Here is a 21,578-nt window from a genome sequence, read left to right on the forward strand (position 1 = left end):
TATACTATACATAATAATAATAATAATACTAATAATAATACTAATAATAATAATAATAATAATAACCATCTTTGTATAATATAATATTGATAAATTATTAAGTTTTTGATGTCCTGCCAATGGAGGCTCAAATCCTCCATGGCAGGACCCTTCCATACCGCATTCTCACCGACACAGACATACAATCACGCACCGTTTCCCCCTCCCCGGGGGGATCCAGCACCGCCAGAAGGCACCCCAGGCTGCACGGCGGGCCCCGCCAGGCCCGGGTAACCCGACCCACCCGTCCCAGGCCCAGGCCGGTGAGGGAACGCGGGTGATGTGGGACCCCCTCCCGCCCCTTGTGTTGAGTGCATGTGATTAATGCCATAAAAACAGGGAGGAGGGAGGGCCAAGTATCGATTGACACAGACCCCCCCCCCTCCCGAACTACGTGTCCTTGTCAAATGTATTTATTAAGTGTTGAATGTGCAGTGTCTATTTTGCTGTTAAAACCGTGAGGCGGGGAGTGCCAGGCCCCGCGGGACAGTGCCCCCCACGACCCGGACCCCCCGCCTTTCGCCTATGTGCGTATGAATCGTGTAGGGGGGGCAAGAGGGGGAGCGGAGGCCGAAGCCAGGAAGCAGGACCAGCAAAGCCGGCCCTGATAAGACACCCGCGTCCCCCCACCGGCCGTCCAGTAGACGGGGGCCGGCCCCCCGAGCCGGGCAAGGGCCCCACCGCACCTCCAAGGGCGCCCCCGGCGCCGCCGGAGCCCCCAGACGGAGGAGGAAACGGTCCAACATCCTCCCATTCATACTGACAACATAAGACATAGATACCTGGGAATGGTGCCACCCCGCCGTCGCGCCCGCCCGTGCACCCCCCGGTCAGGGGAAGCCCGCTCCCCGGACCCGGCCCCACCCCCCCCCCCGAGGCCACCCCGGCGGACACCCCAAGGGTCCCGGAGTCCCCACATCCGCAGGGGCACTTGGCCCCCGCCCAGCGACGGAGGACCAAGGCAGCAATGCCCCCCCAGCGCAGACAGCCACCCCCCACCCAGGCAGGGCCGGGCCCTCCGGGTGGGACCCCCACGTCCACGGCCCCGCCCCCCCCGGGAGGCCCGGAGACGCCCCAGCCACAGCCCCCCGCCCGAGCCCTCCCCAGCCACCCCCCCCCACCGCCATGAGGTAACCCCCCCCACAGGCCCCCAAGGCCCCCACCGGCTAGGGACAGGGCCCCGCGGCCCCCCCCACCGCCCCCCAGGGGCCACCAGAGGCCCGCGCCCCAGACCCCCCAAGCCGACCCCCAACCCCAAGGGCCACGAGATCACCACCCCCCCGCCCCCACTAGGTAACGAAGCCAATAAACGGGGACCACAGAGAGTGCAATTCAGCCGAATGTTGTTCAGTGGAGGCAGACATTATCTCACTACTAATATGATCTGATAAAAGATTCCTAAAATGGTTGATACATAAACTGGATTTTTGTTTCCAATTTACTAAAATGGTTTTCTTTGCGATACATAAGGCAGTGAGAACCCGGTGTGTCCAATTAGGATCTATTTGAGTGTCTCCCAGGTGACCTAATATACATACCGTGGGGCATACTGGGATTCTGTGGTTGATCCATGTGGATAAATCCTCACAAATCTCCTTCCAGAACCTCTGTACCGGTGTACAGAACCATAAAGCATGCATATAATTATCTGGGGTGTTCTCTGTGCACTGTGAACAGATATTAGAGGTGACAAAGCCCATCTGGAACATCCTTTGTCCAGTATAATGTATTCTATGAAGAACTTTGTACTGTATAAGTTGTAAGTTTGGGTTTTTAGTCATAGTAAACGTATTTAAGCATATTTGTGACCAAGAAAACTGGTCGGTATTCAGAGAGAGATCCGCCTCCCACTTGGAGATCGGGAGAGAGATTGAGTCGTCCAGTTTAGACACTAACCTGTAGAGTTTTGATAACAACTTTAAAGTGCTTAGATTCAATAAATCTGTTATCTTAGCGGGAAGTTGTAAATCTAATTGGCTAATTTTGTATGTTTTATTTATTATGGCCTTAAGTTGTTGATACTCTAAAAATTTATTCCTGCTAACTCCGTATTGAACAATAAGTGTATTGAAAGGTACAAACTGTCCTCCTACAATTACGTGCTGTAAATACCGTATTCCTTGATCTCTCCATTGAACGAAATTAACCATCTTTTTATCATTTTTCACGATGTCTGGGTTGTTCCATATGGGTGTACGGTCACATGGAAAAAGTGAAATTTTAGCTACTTTAAGAAATTCCCACCAAGCTGATAAAGTTGTGCTAATATTAATGCTTTTGAAACATTGATGATGTTTGATACTTTGACTAATGAATGGTAACTCTGAGATTTCTAGTTCATTACAAAACACTTGCTCTGAATCCAGCCATTGACTGTCTAAAGGATGATCTTTTGACCATTTTACAATATACTGTAATTTATTGGCTATGAAGTAATACTGAAAATTAGGTAACTCTAAACCTCCTAAACCATCCTCTTTGGATTTTTGCAATGTCTTTAAACTAATACGTGGAGTTTTATTTTTCCACAGAAATTTTGAAACATATGAGTCCAACGATTTAAACCAGGAAAGAGGGGGTTTGCATGGTTTCATTGAGAAAAAATAATTTACTTTTGGTAAAACCATAATTTTAATGGTGGCTATTCTACCCATGAGCGAGATGGGGAGAGAGCTCCATCTGGAAAGATCATCTTCTATTTTCTTAATAAGCTGAACATGATTTAATTTTATTAACTCTGACAGCCTAGGGGAGATGTTTATGCCTAAATATCTAATGTTCCCTGATTGTAAGTGAGTATTGGTTATATTCCTAAAATTGCAGTTAACACATAAAACAGTGGATTTAGACCAATTAATAGAATAATCAGACAGAGATGAAAATCCCTCTATAAGTGCAATTGTCTGTGTTAGTGAAGATCGTGAGTTCTGGAGGAAGAGGAGTACGTCATCCGCATAAAGACTTATTTTGTGCTCTAATATTTTGCATTGTATACCTTTAATATTTTGATTTTGTCTAATAGCTGCTGCTAAAGGTTCAATAAATATTGCAAATAATGAGGGAGAGAGAGGGCAACCCTGTCTAGTGCCTCTTTGCAAGGTAAAACTTGTAGAGATTTGATCATTTGTCCTTACACGTGCCTTGGGAGAGCTGTATAATATTTTTATCCAGTCAATGAAAGATTCGCCAAATCCAAATTTATGCAAAGATGCCAATAGAAACTTCCAATTTACCTTATCAAATGCTTTTTCCGCGTCTAAGGATATAATAGTAGTCTCCTGTTTATTCATACTTGAATAGTCTATAATATTTAATAATCTGCGAATATTAGTAGAGGAATGTCTACCTTTAATGAAGCCTGTTTGATCCAGATGTATAATAGAAGGGGTGACTCTTTTCAGACGTTCAGTAAGGGCCTTGCTAATTATTTTAAGGTCTACATTTATCAATGAAATTGGGCGGTAGCTCGATGGGAGCAAGGGATCTTTGTCCGGTTTTAATAAAAGACTAATATTAGCAGAGTTCATATTTAAGGGTAAGCTTTTATTCTCCCTAGCATTTAGAATCATTTTATAAAATGTTGGTGCTAATATGCTCCAGAATTCCTTATAAAATTCAGCTGGGAAACCATCTGGGCCCGGAGCTTTATTATTGGGCATATGTTGAAGAGCTTCATGGAGTTCTCCTATTGAGAGCGGTGAATCTAAATTCGTAACCTGTTCCTGATGTAACTTCGGCAGATTAATGTCTCCAAGAAACTCATTAATGGATTGATCAGATGGTTCAATTTGTGACGAGTATAATTTATAGTAAAAGTCTCTAAAGGCTGAATTTATTAAACAGGGATCATGTGTAACTTCCCCTGACTGGTCCTTAATGGATGTTATAGTTGTTTTTTCTTTGTTTATTTTTAATTGATTGGCTAAGTATTTTCCCGATCTGTTAGCATGTGCAAAGTTTTCCAGGCGAAGCCTTTGTACTAGAAACTGTGTTTTTGCGTCAATTATTTTATTTAATTCTATTTTAGTTTTCCTTATTCTGTTAAGGATACGTTCGTCTGCAGAGGTCTGGAAGGCCTCCTCTAGCGTCTTTATTTCACATTCTAATTCTTTTGTTTTTAAGTTGTCTTTTTTTTTCTTATTTGAGGAAAAGGAAATTAATGGTGCCACATTTCTAAGGAACATGCATTTATGGGATGAGCAGCAAAGCTGAGTGTGTGTTGTGCCAATGAAGAATTTGTTAAATCTTCTCCGCCAATGCCAAATAATTTTGACTCTTGTTTGATATTTAGTGAATTGGATGATTGAATTTTGAAGAAACAACACATATTGGCAATTTAACAATTGATCCATTTAACAAAGGGGAGCCTCAGTCGCGTGTAGAAGAACCATACACAGCCACAACAGCCTGGCACCTCCTCCTCATGCTGGTACCCCAACCCTATGGTCTGCATCGATTTAACACGGAACCATAATTCACGCTTAATGTGAAACGGCACAAACGTTTTCAACCTGATCTCACAAAAATCCGTGAAATCCCCACAACCTCTCACCACTATTTTCTGTGGCACCAGCACGGAAAGTGGTAAATTCCGTGCGAGCACCACGGATATTGTATGCAAAGTGTAAATGTATACCTATGCAATGTCAATTGGGATCCGTTGTCAACCATTTCCCACTTTTAACCAATCATAAGTGGTGCTTTAACCTAACCAGACCTTAACCAGAGCGTCGTCCAGCCACAAAATATAATTTTTAATGGCTTTTGAACCAGGGAGTGGAAACGATATTTAAATTCATTGTTTTAACCATTCTCCCATTTTGTCAACCACAGGGAATTCCCTGGGCATCCCCTCTACGTCATAGAGTGACGAGCGGAGATCCTGATCACGTGAGGAGTGCCCCGACGTGCATGTGGAAGTAAACGGTTTAATATGTTGTGCTTTTGAACGGTAAATATTCAAATAAACCGTACACGGGTACATTTACAACGTATATTGAATCACTGTGAATAAATCAGTCAGTTACAGGACGTTAAATAAAGTATTGTGGCGGACACAATTACGGACCTCGCACCCATCAGGACTGTATGGAAGGGGGCGTGGTCACTGGGCGTTTTATGGTTGCTAGCCACACGTGTTCTGTGTCAGTTGTCAGCTGTTAGTTGTCAGTTTCTGTAGTCAGTTGTGATTCCGTTGGCTGGAATAAAGTCCTGTTTAACAACCTCTGGAGTCGAGCTTCATCCTGCCACAGTAGCCTATCCTAAATAAACAAACATATTTACAATTCCTTAACATACACCATCTCTATAAAATGTAGTTGCTAATTCAGATGCACTACACAATAGATATATTCAATTGATATATGTTTTTTAAAACTTTTTTATACTTAGGATTAACCTAAACTAATGTGACTACAAATATGGCGCTGATTAGCATAAAGCTGTATAGCATGCCTCTAGGATATGTAGTTCTTAGCAAATATGGTCTTTGTCACATTTAAGTTTAAAAAGGAATCATGGACGATTTTATCCACTGGTGTGATGATTCCTTTTTAAACTTAAATGTGACAAAGACCAAGGACATGTGCATAGATTTAAGGAGGAACCCAAACCCACAATCCTTAACAGTAATTAAGGGGGAGAGTGTGGAGCGAGTCACAACTTTTAAGTACTTGGGTGTGGTCATCGACAACAAGTTGTCTTTTAATGAGAACACAGATATTGTGTATAAAAAAATCAAAACAGCGCTTGCACTTTCTCCGGATGCTTAACCGGTTCGGAGTGTGCAAGAAATTAATGACCATCAGAGGTGTCAAGTAACGAAGTACAAATACTTCGTTACCTTACTTAAGTAGAAATTTTGGTTATCTATACTTCACTGGAGTAATTATTTTTCAGACGACTTTTTACTTTTACTCCTTACATTTTCACGCAATTATCTGTACTTTTGACTCCTTACATTTTAAAAACAGCCTCGTTACTCTATTTCATTTTGGCCTTTAAAAAAACTATCCAGTTAAATTGCTCCATCCGGATAGAGTGAATTTGGTTGTGGTTGTGGCACAGATGTTCTTGTCCAGTTTTGTTCTTACATCCGTTGCCCTCAGATTCCTGCAACTAAACTTGGATGTACATTCCAATAAACATTAGGATAAATGATAACATGCCTCTGAAGTTTGACTTTTTGTACCATTACAATACTTATATGCAAATAGTCATCATATCTCGTGCTCTGTGAAACACATGTTAATGCTCAATAGTACACATATATGGTTCTTTAATATATTTGCATTTTACTAAGATGCATTCATTTTCAATGGCTTTTGTCCTTAATGGCTTTTTCCCCCTTACATTACTTTTACTTTTATACTTTAAGTAGTTTTGAAACCAGTACTTTTATACCCCCCCCCCCCCCCCGAAAGCGAATTTCCCCTCTGGGGGACAATAAAATGAAGTTGAAGTTGAAGTTGAAATATTATTTTTTTTCACAGAAATGGAGGTTGTTAATACTAAAATAAGAGTGCACAAAGTAGTTTAAGGGCATGATACACACATTTGTGTAAATATATTTTAAATATAAAAATGTGTGTATGTATATGTGGTAGCCCTTTGAGACCGGAGATTGGCTGCATGCAGTCTGTTCTGGATTGTCTGGGCAGAGATGTGTAGGCCATATCGTCCTGCAAACCTTCACAGCAAAACTGTTGAAGAGAGCCAACAGTACCTAAGTGCTGACAGGATGAGGAAAGTTGGTTTTGCGAAACACCAGCTGCTAAGTTGCCTTTATTCGTAAATATATATATATATATATATATATATATATATATATATATATATATATATATATATATATATATATATATATATATATATATATATATATATATATATATATATATATATATGTAACGGAGTAGAGTAATACTGATTAAATTGTGCAAAAGTAGTGCAACTGGCATCTACTGGCGCAGTGGTTGGCGAGGGTTCGCACAGACCAGTGAGGATTTCACTGTGGTAAGTTGTGCTCTTGCATGGTCCGGGATGTTAATTCATTTTATTTCGTTTCGGAAGTTAATGTTTTGATTTCTGCTCTGTAATATTCTTCCAAGGATCTAGGTTAACTGTTTTTAGCAAAGACTGTGTTTATTTGTTGCTGGAATTGTGTGTTTGAAGATCAGAGAAACGATTTTTTTATCTTAACCTAGCTTAATTGGTTTTGCACGTGTTTCATGTTATTCAGACAGTATCCCGAGACCAATGCAGATCCTCTGTCTTCATACCACTGTGGTTATGTTTGTGTTGCAGGTAATATAAATGTATTTCTTATTTTTATCTGGTTTTGATGCTTTATTGTGCAATCTTGTTATATGCAGTGGAGTTTATCATATAATTAATGTATTATACCACTATACAATCACACCATTATAATTTTATTTTGCAACATTAAAATGTAGACTATATTTTTGTTTATGGAATTGCACAGACCAGTGAGGATTTCACTGTGACAGTATCCCGAGACCAATGCAGATCCTCTGTCTTCATACCACTGTGGTTATGTTTGTGTTGCAGAGCTGAGGAATAAAAACACCTATAGTCTACCTGGTCGGCATCTGTCTTATGTGGAAGCGACAGTAGTGTGGAGCTGCATCTTTTCACACACAGCTGTGACCCGTCACATATATATACATATATACATATATATACATATATACATACATATATACATATATACATATACATATATATATACATATATATATATACATATATATATATATATATATATATATATATATATATATATATACATATATACATATATACATATATATACATATATATATATATACACATACATATATATACATATATATATATACACATACATATATATACATATATATATATACATATAATATATGTATATATATATATATATATATATATATATATATATATATATATATATATATATATATATATATATATATATACACACACACACAAAATTGGGGCCAAAAATATTACTATCCATGCAAAGGAAACGACATATTGCATTGAGATTGAAGTATCTGCAATCTTATTTCAAAGCTGAGCACTTCCTGAAATAGTTTTTTCAGGCAATGTCATTCCCATGACATCTCACACAACTCAGATCCAATCCAGAAAGTTTAAAACAGTTAAAACAAAAAGTCAAGTTATCACAGGAGGAGGCTTATTTCCATGACAAATATGTTCATGGTTGTGACAGCACCAGTACTAGTAGTCTTGTTATGATTAAAAACCATAAGAATTAAATAATAGTTTTATCTAAAATAAACCAAACTACATCAAATGTATTTATTCTATACATATTTTTTTAACTGAATTAATTTGCTCTATTGCACATGTAAAATATACACCCTCAGTCAGTAGCAACTATAGGCCTGAAGACAAAATGCCTGAACATTATAAAAGTTACAAATATGGAGCTACAAAGAACTCAGTATGACAAATAATTTGATTCATTCTAGTAACATGGTTATAAATAATAACTCAGATAAACCACACACACCTGGTGTTTTGCACAGGAAAGAGTAGAAGCCCTCAGATTTAAGCATGATCAGCAGAGACGACCAGCCAAGCAGCACAGCAGAGAAAAGCAGATTTTCAATGACTGCTGTGACAGCCATCCACCAGCGACGGGAGAACGCTGTGGCCAGAGTGGGAGCCATCTTCGTTGGGTTGGAGGGAATGACAGGCCAATCTGACTGGATCTATGGAGGCTGCCAGAGTCTTAAAGACAACAAAGGGAAAAGAAAGATGGCAACCAGATAAGACATGTGTCCTAACATGTTCATACAGAGGATCCCAAGCATGTAAACTGCACACTCAGGATACTTCAACAATAGTATTTGATTTCACAATACATTTTTAGGATATTTTTAGTGGTTAGGAATCCTTTGTTCTTGCCACATGACGTTTGGCGAGGGGACCAGCAAAAATAAAAAATTAAAGCTGCAAGCAGCATTGGTCAGGCATTTGCACTGATGGCCACCACCCCAGGGGCCAAAGCCTGGGTCAATATCACTACAAAGGGCCTTTGGTGTCCCCATTAAAGTCACCCAATCATTATGAACATATACAATTATGAAATTCTGAGGGTCTGGTATAAATGACCAAACATTAGTACACATATCAGTCCAGTGACAAGTGTCTGGATATGAATTTCCGCCATTTAATGCTGTTTCCTTTGATTGAAGAAGAAGAAAAAGAAAGATTCTCTTAGTACTCCCACAATGGGGAAATTCTTTCTCTGCATAAAGGCCTTGCTCAGGGGCCCAAGGTGGTTGACTTTTTGGTTGCAATCCAGGGGCTTGAAGCCAGGTATTCCAGACTCCAGCCCTCCTCTGTAACCACTAGGCTGCCACTCCCCCTTGGATTGGGTGCACACAGTTTTGGGCGTGTCCCTCATGCTGCTCAGCTAACTTCAGTAAATGCAAAAAGTGGTTAAAGGAGACAAAATTTAAAGGTATTGTGACATCATTTTTAACATGCTTTTAACACTATTAAAAGTCTTGGCCAACATCCCTCAAATGTGTCTAAAAGAGTGTAACAAGAAAAACTTCACTCTAGTACTCCATTCCTGGCTTTTTATTACAGTGTTTTTTTGCGCCGTGAAAAACGGGTCCTTTTTCCCCTTTCCTGTCAATCATTGCGCCGCTCCTCCTCCAAACCTCCTCCAACCAACCGCTACAAACTTCTGCCGTCTTCACACACACGCGCGCACACCAAACCACAAACACCGACACACAGCCCAGACAGGGCGACTACAGCCCGGAGATGAAGTCCAACCGGGACCAGAGGACCGGGACCGCAGCTCCCCGCGAGCAATACGCTCACAGCGGCGTCGGAGAGTTTTTAAGCCGGGAGCGACAGGCGAAGCATGCACGGAAAAGCAGGAGGACGAAGCAGACAGTCCACAGCAAACGATCATAAAAATAAAGGCATGCAAGCAGCAGTGTCTCCTTATCTTAAGTCCAGTCAGTGGCCGCGGGTCTTCTTAGCAGTTTTCCTCCGGTGATTAGAACAAAAGAGGGATCTAAACAGCTCCGTGTTAAGCCTGATTTATGGTTCCGCGTTAAATCGACGCAGAGCCTACGTTGTAGGGGTCAGCGTACGTAGCCCGTCGCCGCGTAACCCTACGCCGTAGGGTCTGCGTCGGTGTAACGCGGAACCATAAATCAGCCTTTATGGTGCGCTGGAGAGGAGAGGAGGCAGGGATCTGGGTGGAGGGGGCGGTGATTTAGCGGGCCCTGACGTCACGGCCCGCCACCAAACCAGGTGCGCCGTTTTTGCACAGTTATGCGGAAAATCCCAGAAAGCACACAATACACGGAATGTTAAAAGTTCGTTGTTTTTTGGGTGTAATTGATGTCAAGACACCCAACAAAACACAAAAAATCAAGAAAAATTTGTTTTTCATGTCACAATACCTTTAAATAATTTTTATATTTCCTCACTGTTATTCTCAAGTTCTGTAATAAAATGTGTAACTTTGATGATTTGTATTCCATTTTTGTAATAATTTTAAACATTTTGTCAGTGTCCCTGAAAGAGCTGTCCACCCTGTTTTTATCATCATCATCAACAGCAGTTTGTCTTTCTTCACTGGAAGTTGGCTCAACTGCTACAAATACATCAAATTCCTGCTTTATATGTCCTAATTTTCATCATATTGTGTTTGTATTTTGATGCTTTTTTGTTTAACATTCCACTCTGTCATGGTGAAATATTAATTAATATTTTTTTTAAATCAGATATTCAAAATATTTGAATGATGACTGTTGGATGTCCATCTACGAAACTCTGTGTTGCATGACAGTTTTGAATATATTCAGTGTGAATCTCACAGGCTGATCTGATGAAGCAAGGAGTAATTACAGGACATAATGTTAACATTTTATTTTTATTTTATTAAGGTGTCTATATGGAGTTAATCAGTGTCATATCCACTTGTTCAGAGTGGAAGCCTCATTAAACATATGAATTTTGATTCAGATTGGACAACACATGGACAAGTTAGCACAAGATTTCCACTCATCGAAATTTGCTGCATCTCTGATGGAAACCCAATTTTATCTCACGATTTACTTCATCAACTTCTTAGCATGGATTTGACCATGTTTGACATCTCTTTGACCATCATGTCAAAACAGCCACGTAGACGTGTGTGATTTGGAAGCACCATCAGTTGACTCCCAAGAGTTAAGACAGTTTCTTGCTTTCACCACAAGGTGGTGCTATGAGTAGGAGTGAGGATCTGTTAAGGCCGTGATTCCCAACCCCCGGTCCCCGGACCGGTACCGGGCCGTAGAGCCGTTACTACCGGGCCGTGAAATGGCTTGTGTTCCGATCATAATTAGGGCTGCAACGATTCGCTGACGTTGTCGACAAAAATCGATAATCAAAATTGTCGACAATTGTCACCAGACGTTTTTTTCCCAATGGAGTGAGGCATCACACTTCACTTCACCTCATACAATCTCTGCCCAGAGCGGCGCTGCACAGTTCAGCGTAGCTTTTTTTTGCGTCTCAGCGCAGCTGCGGGTAACAAAACTTCAAAAGTCCGGGAGCGTTTTAGCCTGGATAACCCGAATAAAAAGAAGACTTGAAGGTTTGCAAAGCAGACCTTGCTTATCACGGAAGCATGTTTGTAATGCACGAGCATTTGAAGAGAAAGCACCTCAGAGTTTTGAATGAAACGGACTCGCCTTGGTAAGATATTAAGCGTATTTTGGCTTTAAAAGAGAGCTTTAACGTTATGTCTGACTGTTCCTGACAAAAGTATTTTAAATTAAATGCATGCAGACCGATGAATAGCCACCATGGACCCCATACATACAAATTGACATAAATTGTCAACCGGTCCCTGAGCTTTTTGTTTATACTTCTGCTGGTCCTTGGCACAAAAAAGGTTGGGAACCCCTGTGTTAAGGGACACACTCATCACAGAACATCTGAGATCTCATAGTAGACCTGGGCTGCGTCCGAAATCACATACTTCCACCCTAATGAGTATGCAAAATGAGTATGCAAGATTTTTTAGTGCGTCCGAAACATTAGAACGTACTCAATAGTATGTACTATCCATACTAGCTGAGCAGGAACTTCCCACAATGCAATGCAGCGGTGTTTGGTTGCTAAGTGATACGTATATGTCATAAGTATAATATTAAGTATAATAATATTATTATATAATATTAATATTATAATATTTGTATATAATGATATTATATAATGTAATCTTGTTTGGGCCAGGATAAACGGGAAATAGCGGAGCGGTGCTGCTACCGCTGCTGTGACAGGTTACCATGGTAACAACCCCCCTCCCTACGGCAGGAAGTCATATGTGCGCTCTTAATAGTACGTCCAAATTAATGCATACGACTGATATTTACTCAAAAGTGTGCCGAACTTAAGTATACTTTTTAGTATATACTGTTTAGTATGGCATTTCGGACACACGGCTGGTATTTAAAGGTTTCAAAAATGCATTAAGTTTCTCTTCTACAATCAATGGGTATCTCACAAAAAGTGGAAAAACCGAAGCACTGTTTTAATCATACTCTGGAACTCGTTCTCACCTACGGTGTTGAAACTGATGATCTGTTGGTGTCACCTGTAAACTCCCTTTTATCCGACCATTATTTAATAACGTTTGAATTTAATATTGTTGAGGTTGAAGTGCAAAATAGGAGGTTGTGGTGGACACAATTATGGACCTCGCACCCATCAGGACTAGAGGGAAGAGGGCGTGGTCACAAGTGTTTATTGGTTGCTTAGCAACGCGTGTTTGTTTCTGTTAGTTTCAGTTTCAGTTTATTTTTATTTGTTAGAGAGGGACAACGTACATTAAGAAACATTTTATAAAATAAAATGTAAATGTACCCAATTGTAGCCAAAAGGCTAGTTTACATTGGCAGTCCCCCTGCCAGAAATAATAGGCTAGTACTTAGTAAAAAAGATTAAAACACAAGTACAAACACATCAGCAATAACATATAACATATATAATTCAACCCTTACAATATACACAGTTCATCCCCACATCGATAGTATACACATCAATGTTCACATCTTTGATTATCGATCAACCAATTCCTAAGATTATATTTGATGACGTTGTATGAAATGGACTCTCTAATGTTCTGTGAGATGTTATTCCACTTAGGTGCTGTTTTATAAGAGAAAACTGATTGCCCAAATGCGCTCTTTCTAAAGGGGATTTTGCAGTCTCCTCTGGCTGTCCCTCTGGTAACTCTGGCTTCCACTCCAGTAGCACCAGTTACAGAGGAGCGGAAATGGACTTGATTGCAGAGTGGGGGTGGTGGCAGGTTATTTCGAATTTTATACATTAGGCAGCAGTTTTTAAAAAGAACAAGGTTTTCCCAACTTAATAGTCTATATTTTTGTAAAATTGCACAATGATGAGAAAATCTTGGTTTTTTATCTAGTATTTTGAGTGCTTGTTTGTATAGAGAAATAACCGGTGTTGTTGTGGTGATGTTAGCAATAGACAGGTGGGTAGACAGTAGTTTATGTAGGATAGTATGAGAGAAAACATGTACATTTTCGCTGCCTCTGTGGACATGTGGTTCCTGAGATGCCGGAAATTTGCCAGAGTGAACTTGAGATTTTTACAGATCTTTGAAATATGATTTTTGAATGTGTAGGTGACAGTCAATCACAATACCTAGATATTTATATTCTTTTACTATTTGGATCCTCTGTCCTGCAATAAAGACATCCGGTTCTCTGTGCACTTTGTTTATTTTTGCAAAGAACATTGCAACCGTTTTAGTGTTGTTGAGTTGTAAACAGCAGTTATGTAACCAATCAGATATTTTAACCATGGCTCTCGTGAGTTGTGAGCTGCATCAGAATGGTCTTTACCTTTCACAAAAATTACGGTGTCATCGGCATACATAATTACTTCATAGTCTTGACATGCATATGGTAGATCGTTTATGTATAGGCTGAAGAGGATTGACCCCAGGACCGAGCCTTGGGGTACCCATGTACTAAGGTCTTTGAATGTAGAGATTGAGTTCCGGCTTTTGACACACTGAGTTCCAGAAGAAAGATTTGATTTGAACCAGACAGATGAAAACTCAGAAAAGTTAAATTGACTAAATTTAGATTGCAAAATATTGTGATTGACTGTATCAAAAGCTTTTCGTAAATCCAAGAAAACAGCACCAACAACTCCACCCCTGTCCATTAGAGTATTAATCCTTTCTATGAAGTAGACAGTTGCAGTTTCTGTAGAATGATTGGCCCTGAAACCGTGTTGCATTGGATTTAGAAGCTGATTAGTATTTAGATGAGAAATTAATTGTTCTACCTGATGGTAGGAGAAGGGCTGCTGCCGCTGGAGGCTAGGCCTGGCCTGGTGGTAGGAGAAGGGCTGCTGCCTCTGGAGGCTAGGCCTGGCCTGGTGGTAGGAGAAGGGCTGCTGCCGCTGGAGGCTAGGCCTGGCCTGGTGGTAGGAGAAGGGCTGCTGCTGCTGGAGGCTAGGCCTGGCCTGATGGTAGGAGAAGGGCTGCTGCCGCTGGAGGCTAGGCCTGGCCTGGTGGTAGGAGAAGGGCTGCTGCCGCTGGAGGCTAGGCCTGGCCTGGTGGTAGGAAAAGGGCTGCTGCTTCTGGAGCCTGGGGCCTGGCTTGGTGGTAGGAGAAGGGCTGCTGCCTCTGGAGGCTAGGCCTGGCCTGGTGGTAGGAGAAGGGCTGCTGCCTCTGGAGGCTAGGCCTGGCCTGATGGTAGAGGGAGGACTGCTGCCGCTGGGGCCTGGTCCTGGCCTGATGGTAGAGGGAGGACTGCTGCCGCTGGGGCCTGGTCCTGGCCTGATGGTAGGGGGAGGACTGCTGCCGCTGGGGCCTGGTCCTGGCCTGATGGTAGAGGGAGGACTGCTGCCGCTGGGGCCTGTTCATGGCCTGATGGTAGAGGGAGGACTGCTGCCGCTGGGGACTGGTCCTGGCCTGGTGGTAGGAGAAGGGCTGCTGCCTCTGGAGGCTAGGCCTGGCCTGGTGGTAGGTGGCATTGTGATAACTGCGCTGCTACTGCTGGGGCTTGGCCTGAAAATAGCTGTGTTGGTGACAACTGGGCTGATGGAAATTTGCCTGCTGCTGCCACTAGAGCCTGGGCCAGTCCCAATGGTAGCTTGGCTAAAGGTAGCAGGCCAATTGCCACCCAGGACTGGTCTAGTGGAGACAAACAATTGGTGCATCTCTTCCAGTGGCTGGAGAGCAAAGCCAGTAATAATGCTTTGTTGCCTCTCAGGAGCCAACAGTCCAAGGGGGACGGCACGCGTTGGTTCAATCATTCCAGTAGAAATGCCCACCAAATCACAGTTTTGGTCCAAGTTTGTGTTCCCTAATGGACCAAGGTTCAGCTGAACATCCCCACACAAGAGCAGCAAAAGTAGCAGGACTTTATAGGCAAACCATTTTCTTCTCTTGATCTGTGGTTTAGTTTTGTTAGAGCTTCCAAACAATGCTGTCTGCCAGAATATGGAGTATATAATTAATTGTCCATGCCCAAAATATACTAGCCTTGGTGAACTATTCAGAAGTGCAGAATGTCCAAGAGAGGTTGATTGATTTCTGGCCAAACAAAGACCATGAACAGGTGGAGCAATCAGCAACCACAGGCAAAGTAGTAGGATAAGAACAGGTCCATTTTCACTGTACCTTTTGGTGGATTTTGGTCCTTTATCTAAGTACCTCCTTGATTTGCAGCGTTCATGTCGAAAAACACCATCAAAAACTGATAAAATCTGTGTTAAAATGTAAAATAGAAAGGTAGGTGTAGAGCCCAGCCAAGCACACCTGTCCTCAGCAGCCATCTTGAAAAAACAGCCACTCTGCAAGAAATGTATAATGTTAGTTGTCAACTGTCAGTTGAGTTGTCAGTTGGATTCCGCTGTCTTGGAATAAAGTCCTGTTTTATCAACCTCTGGAGTCGAGCCTCATCCTGCCACATTGGTGACCCCTTTTTTGAACATGTTCGAGGAAACAGAAGACATTTCGTCCTCATCTCATCAGCCTCCGCAGCCCGCAAGTTCCACTGCGGCTTTGAGGCTCCCTAAGTTTTGGCAGGAGGACCCCGGCTCCTGGTTCGAGCATATCGAGGCGCTGTTCCAGCTACGGGGAATCACGGAAGATGATTCCCGGTATCATCTGGTCGTCGTCGCTTTGGGCCAACAGTCAACTCGGCGGGCCCTGCAGCTCGTGCGCCCCCGCGACGAGACAAGTACGCCGCACTTTCCCGTGTGAGACTGGGGGATCTGGACCGCTAGCACACGCTAGTTTTTTAGCAGCAGGTAACGTGTTCCAACGTCTGCTGGCAGATTTCCCGCGGGCTGATTAAACCTGTCTTTTCCACCGCGACAACCAGGCACGGCGTCGAGCATTACATCACCACCACAGGGCCCCCTGTTTTTGTGCATGCTCGTCGTTTAGACACACAGAAGTTAGCCATTGCTAAAGAGGAGTTTGCCTCTATGGAGCGTTTAGGCATAGTTAGATGCTCCAAGAGCCCCTGGGCCTCACCGCTTCACATGGTGCCGAAGGCAGACGGTTCGTGGCGCCCGTGTGGGGATTTTCGCCGTCTTAACAACGTCACGGTGCACGACCGCTATCCAGTCCCACACATCCAGGATTTTTCCGCGCATTTAGCAGGGACAACCATCTTTTCAAAGGTGGATTTAGTACGCGGTTACCACCAGGTTCCCATGAGAGCAGAGGATGTGCCTAAGACCGCTGTAATTACCCCGTTTGGGCTTTTTGAATTTCTGCGCATGCCCTTTGGCCTGAAGGGGCAGTGCAGACTGGGGACATTCCAGAGGCTGATGGACTTTGTGTTGCGAGACCTCACGTTCGTGTTCATTTACCTTGATGACATTTTGGTGGCCAGTTCCTCAACAGAAGAGCATTTGGCACACCTCAAACTAGTCTTCCAGAGGTTAGATGAACACGGCCTTATTGTTAACCCGGCTAAATGCCAGTTCGGCCTGCAGGTTATTGATTTTTTTAGGGCACCGGATTTCAGCTCAGGGTGCAGTTCCACTGCCGTCTAAGGTACAAGCGGTGGCAGAGTTTCCCCACCCGGCGTCGGTTAAGGCGCTGCAGGAGTTTTTGGGTATGATTAATTTTTATAACCGTTTCCTCCCTCGCGCCGCCCACCTCCTGCAGCCGCTTTATGGAGCCTTGCAAAAAAAGAAAGGCTGTGACCCAGTGGACTGGACACCTGACCGCATCAGTGCCTTTGAGGGTGCTAAGTCTGCCCTGGCCAATGCAGTACTTTTATGGCGCTTTTGCATTAGTACCGCCTTAACTCGGTTCTACCCGCCACGGCCCCATTTTGCGCTTTTGCACTAGGGGCTGAGGCGGGGAGAGCCGCTCCAAGCCGATACTATTTCTGTAACCACAAACGGGTAGAGCCGCGACGAGCCGCGCGGACCCGAGCCGGGTTAAGGCGGTACTAATGCAAAAGCGCCATTAGCTCACCCTTCACCTTCGGCGCCCATTTCTTTGACAACCGACGCTTCGGACATAGCAGTAGGGGGAATCGTAGAGCAACGGGTGGCAGGAGTTCGGCAACCTCTTGCATTTTTCAGCCGCAAACTACGTGACAGTGAGCGAAAGTATAGTGTCTTTGACCGTGAGTTGTTGGCGCTGTACCTCGCCACCCGTCATTTTCGTTTTTTCTTAGAAGGCCGTTCATTCACGGCATATGTAGACCATAAGCCGTTGATATTTGCAATGTCTAAGGTGACAGAGCCGTGGTCCGCTCGCCAGCAGCGCCATCTAGCGTCCATCTCAGAGTTTACCACGGACATTCGGCATGTCGCGGGTAAAACAAACCTGGTGGCCGATTGCCTGTCACGCACGCTTGTGTGCCCTGTAAACCTGGGAGTTGATTTTTCTGCTATGGCTGCTGACCAGGCCGATGACCAGGACATCGCGACTCTTAAGTCTGCAGGTACCGGCCTCAGACTGGAGAACTTGGCGGTGGAGGTCGGAGGTCCAGCCCTTCTCTGCGACATCTCCACTGGTCGGCCCCGTCCGGTGGTCCCAGTTTCCTGGCGCCGGCGGGTTTTTGATTCAGTACACTCCCTCTGACACCCTGGCATCCGGGCGTCAGTGAAACTGGTTGGGGCCAAGTTCGTCTGGCCCGGCCTCCGTAGGGAGGTTAAAGAGTGGGCTGCATGTGTAGCATGCCAGCGGGCTAAAGTCCACCAGCACACAAAGGCGCCCCTGGAACCGTTCCCGATTTCAGCCAGGTGGTTTGACCATATCCACATCGGCCTGGTTGGCCCTCTTCCTCCATCGCAGGGTTATACGCACCTCCTCACCATGGTGGACCGTACAACCAGGTGGCCCGAGGCAGTGCCCCTGTCCTCTACAGGGTCAAAAGATGTGGCGCGTGCTTTCCTGGGTGCCTGGGTCTCACGTTTCGGTGTCCCATCTGACATAGGCCCCCAGTTTATTTCAGAACTTTGGTCGTCTTTGGCAGAAGCTTTGGGAGTGCTGGTACACCGTACTACTGCATACCACCCACAAGCTAATGGCCTTTGTGAACGTTTTCACAGGTCCCTCAAAGCAGCACTGCGTGCTGCACTCTCTGATGGTAACTGGGTGGACCGCTTATCGTGGGTCATGCTTGGTTTGCGCACGGCCCCGAAAGAAGATTTGAATGCGTCGCCCGCAGAGCTTGTGTTTGGTCAGCCACTTCGTGTGCCAGGAGAATTTTTGCCTGAAAGTTCGGCTCCGCAAATTCACCCAGCAAGCGGTCCCTTTGCATCAAATAGTTATTTGACCCCGGGGGGCCATTCACCACAGTTTTCCGCGAACATTCATCCCATCGGAGCTCAAGTCGGCTCGGTTTGTCTTCGTGCGGGATGATGCTCATCGTTCTCCTCTACAGCCTCCATACGATGGTCCCTTTAGAGTCCTCGAGAGGGGCCCTAAGGTCTTTTTGCTAGACTTAGGTGGCCGCAAAGAGCACGTTGCACTAGATAGGCTTAAACCCGCACACACTGTAGCGGATGAAGCTGTGGTCCCGGCCCAGGTCCCCCGTCGTAGACGCCCTCCTCTGAAACCTCCTGCCGTTGCTTCCAAGGCAGGACTTTCTAATTTACCACCTAAGACTGTTGTTTTTTCCCCGCAGCGTCCTGCTCACAGTGATGCTCCTGTTGTGGTACAGGAAGGACGGCTGATTAAGCCACCAGTGAGGGACTGATGGGCCCTTCCAGGACAACCTTCTGGGTGTTCTGGGGGGCTGTGTGGCGGACACAATTATGGACCTTGCACTAGAGGGAAGGGGGTGTGGTCACAAGTGTTTATTGGTTGCTTAGCAATGCGTGTTTGTTTCTGTTACCGTATTTTCGCGACCATTCGGCGCACCGTGTGGAAAGGCGCACCCTCATTTTTGTGTGTCATTTTTAGATTTAAAACATACATATGGCGCACCGACCCAAAAGGCGCAGTCTACAGAGCAGAGCTGCACACACGCCTGCCGCAAAACACGCCGGCCGGAAAACACACACACCCGCTGCAGAACGCACACACATGCAGAACGCACACACAAGCACACAAGCGCTTATTTAAAAAATAGAGCGGGAGCAAAACCTCTGTTTCTGCATTAAAGAGCTCCGCTAATTCAGCTGCGCCAGTCCGAATTTCCTCGGTGTCAGTCACTTTCTGCACAACAGTAAATAAACTTTTCATACCCCGTTGTGCGGATCCTCCACCGCGCAGAGCCCGTCTCTCCCCAGCGGGGTGGAGCAGCGCGCGTCACAGCGGCTTTAACCGGGAATGTGACCTGTTCGGACCGGCTGGGACCGAAGCCACCCACCTGTATGGGAGTAGGGGCTCCCGGGGAAAGACCAGCGGCATTTCGGCCGGATCTGCCCCGGGGATGGTGCGCCCTGGCCCGGCAAACCCGCGGCGGGAGCCTGGCGGCTCCTGAGCGCATCCTCTGCATCTTGGTTAGGCTACCAGAGATCAAACCGACAGATTTGCCTGAAAATCTCGCAGGGTGAAGTTGTTCCGACCTGGGACAGACCCCTGAATAAATAAAGGTAAGAAAATAAACGTTTCATACCCCGTTGTGCTGCGTTGTGCTGCGGATCCCGACCGCGGCGGTCCCAGGTCCCGCGTCCCGGGTCCCGCGTCCCGGGTCCCGCGTCCCGCGTCGGTCCCGGGTCCGCTCCCCGTCTGCTCCCCCGCGCTGGACCCGCTCACACACGCGCTGTCGGGGAGCCGGTACCGGGGTTTGTATCCGACAGGAGCTCCAGTCCGAATTTCCAGACCTGTCTCAGCCACCTGATCATCATCATCCCTTCATCCAGCCCCCCCCTTTCCATTCGTCCTTATAATGACTCCGGCTGGAAACGTCTTATGCAAAGTTTTTCTTTTAAAAATCACCATAGGTTTCTGTCCATCAGCTGCGCCAGTCAAGCGCTACATAAATGAGAATCTGTGTGTCGCGCCGCGAATACACACCCGCGCATGTCGGGGTCCGGTACCGGGTTTGTAACCGACAGATTTGGCTGCAAATTTCGGAGGGTGAAGCTGATCAGACCTGAGACAGACCCCAGAAATCTCTGCTCGCAAAGCGGCCGGGAACCAGGTCGATTGGACCGCTTGGGGAACCAGGAAGTCGGGTTGCAGCAGCGCCCATCACCGCGCTGCTCCAGCCGCTGCTTTAACCGGGGAAAGTCACCGGTTCCGACATGCAAAACACACGCGCGCTGCAGAACAAGTGTGCTTATTTAAATAGAGCGGGAGCAAAACTTAGTTTGATTGTATTTTATTTCACTTTACACATCAAGCAAATCCTTAAAAGTTTTCATCTTCTGTTTCGCATTAAACAGCTCAGTGGATGGTCTCATTCAGCTTCACCCGCCCCCTTCTCCCTTTACCGTTCTCATGGCCGGCCTTACATTACCGTAATTCAGGTAATAGACACGGCGCACCGTTTCTTAAGGCGCCCGGCACATTTAAAAAAAAAAAAAAAAAAAAAAGTTGCGCCTTATGGTCGCGAAAATACGGTAGTTGTCAACTGTCAGTTGAGTTGTCAGTTGGATTCTGCTGTCTTGGAATAAAGTCCTGTTTTATCAACCTCTGGAGTCGAGCCTCATCCTGCCACAAGGTATTATTTTAGCAGATGTTTGTCCGATGAAGCTATTGCTAAATTTAGGGAGCCCATTGCTCATCTTACGATAGTGGAAAATAGTGATGTAGTCGAGGCCAGTCACCTGGGTTCTACCTCTGATGTTGATTTCCTTGTTAGTAACACTGCTGATTTGTTGCATTCAGCTTTAAATGCAGTTGCTCCTTTGAAAAGGAGGGTTTCCAACCATAGAAGCCCTGCCCCTTCTCAACCTTTCCCGGACCCTGCACCCTAATCTGGGACATGCTGATTGGGCCGGAGCTTCAGGAGCTGCGTGCTGGCCTGCGGTCCCCACCCCCGGTCATCCCGCTGCTGCTTCCACCT

At 44.9% G+C, this 21,578-nt stretch overlaps 1 protein-coding gene across 4 annotated transcripts in view; it reads right to left on the minus strand.

Annotated features, from left to right (window-relative positions):
* Positions 1-21,578, minus strand: part of LOC133441394 (large neutral amino acids transporter small subunit 4-like) — a 71,512-nt gene that overhangs the window by 45,828 nt on the left and 4,106 nt on the right. For 3 of the 4 annotated variants that reach the window (XM_061718634.1, XM_061718633.1, XM_061718631.1), the window contains exon 2: positions 8,594-8,814. In XM_061718634.1, the coding sequence (XP_061574618.1) occupies positions 8,594-8,753 (160 nt within the window). In that variant the 5' untranslated portion in view covers positions 8,754-8,814. Of the gene's footprint in view, positions 1-8,593; positions 8,815-14,424; positions 14,537-21,578 lie in introns of those variants that run through there. The other variant, XM_061718632.1, reaches the window with a different exon arrangement.

The sequence above is a fragment of the Cololabis saira genome, chromosome 4 (assembly GCF_033807715.1).
Source record: "Cololabis saira isolate AMF1-May2022 chromosome 4, fColSai1.1, whole genome shotgun sequence".
Taxonomy (NCBI): domain Eukaryota; kingdom Metazoa; phylum Chordata; class Actinopteri; order Beloniformes; family Belonidae; genus Cololabis; species Cololabis saira.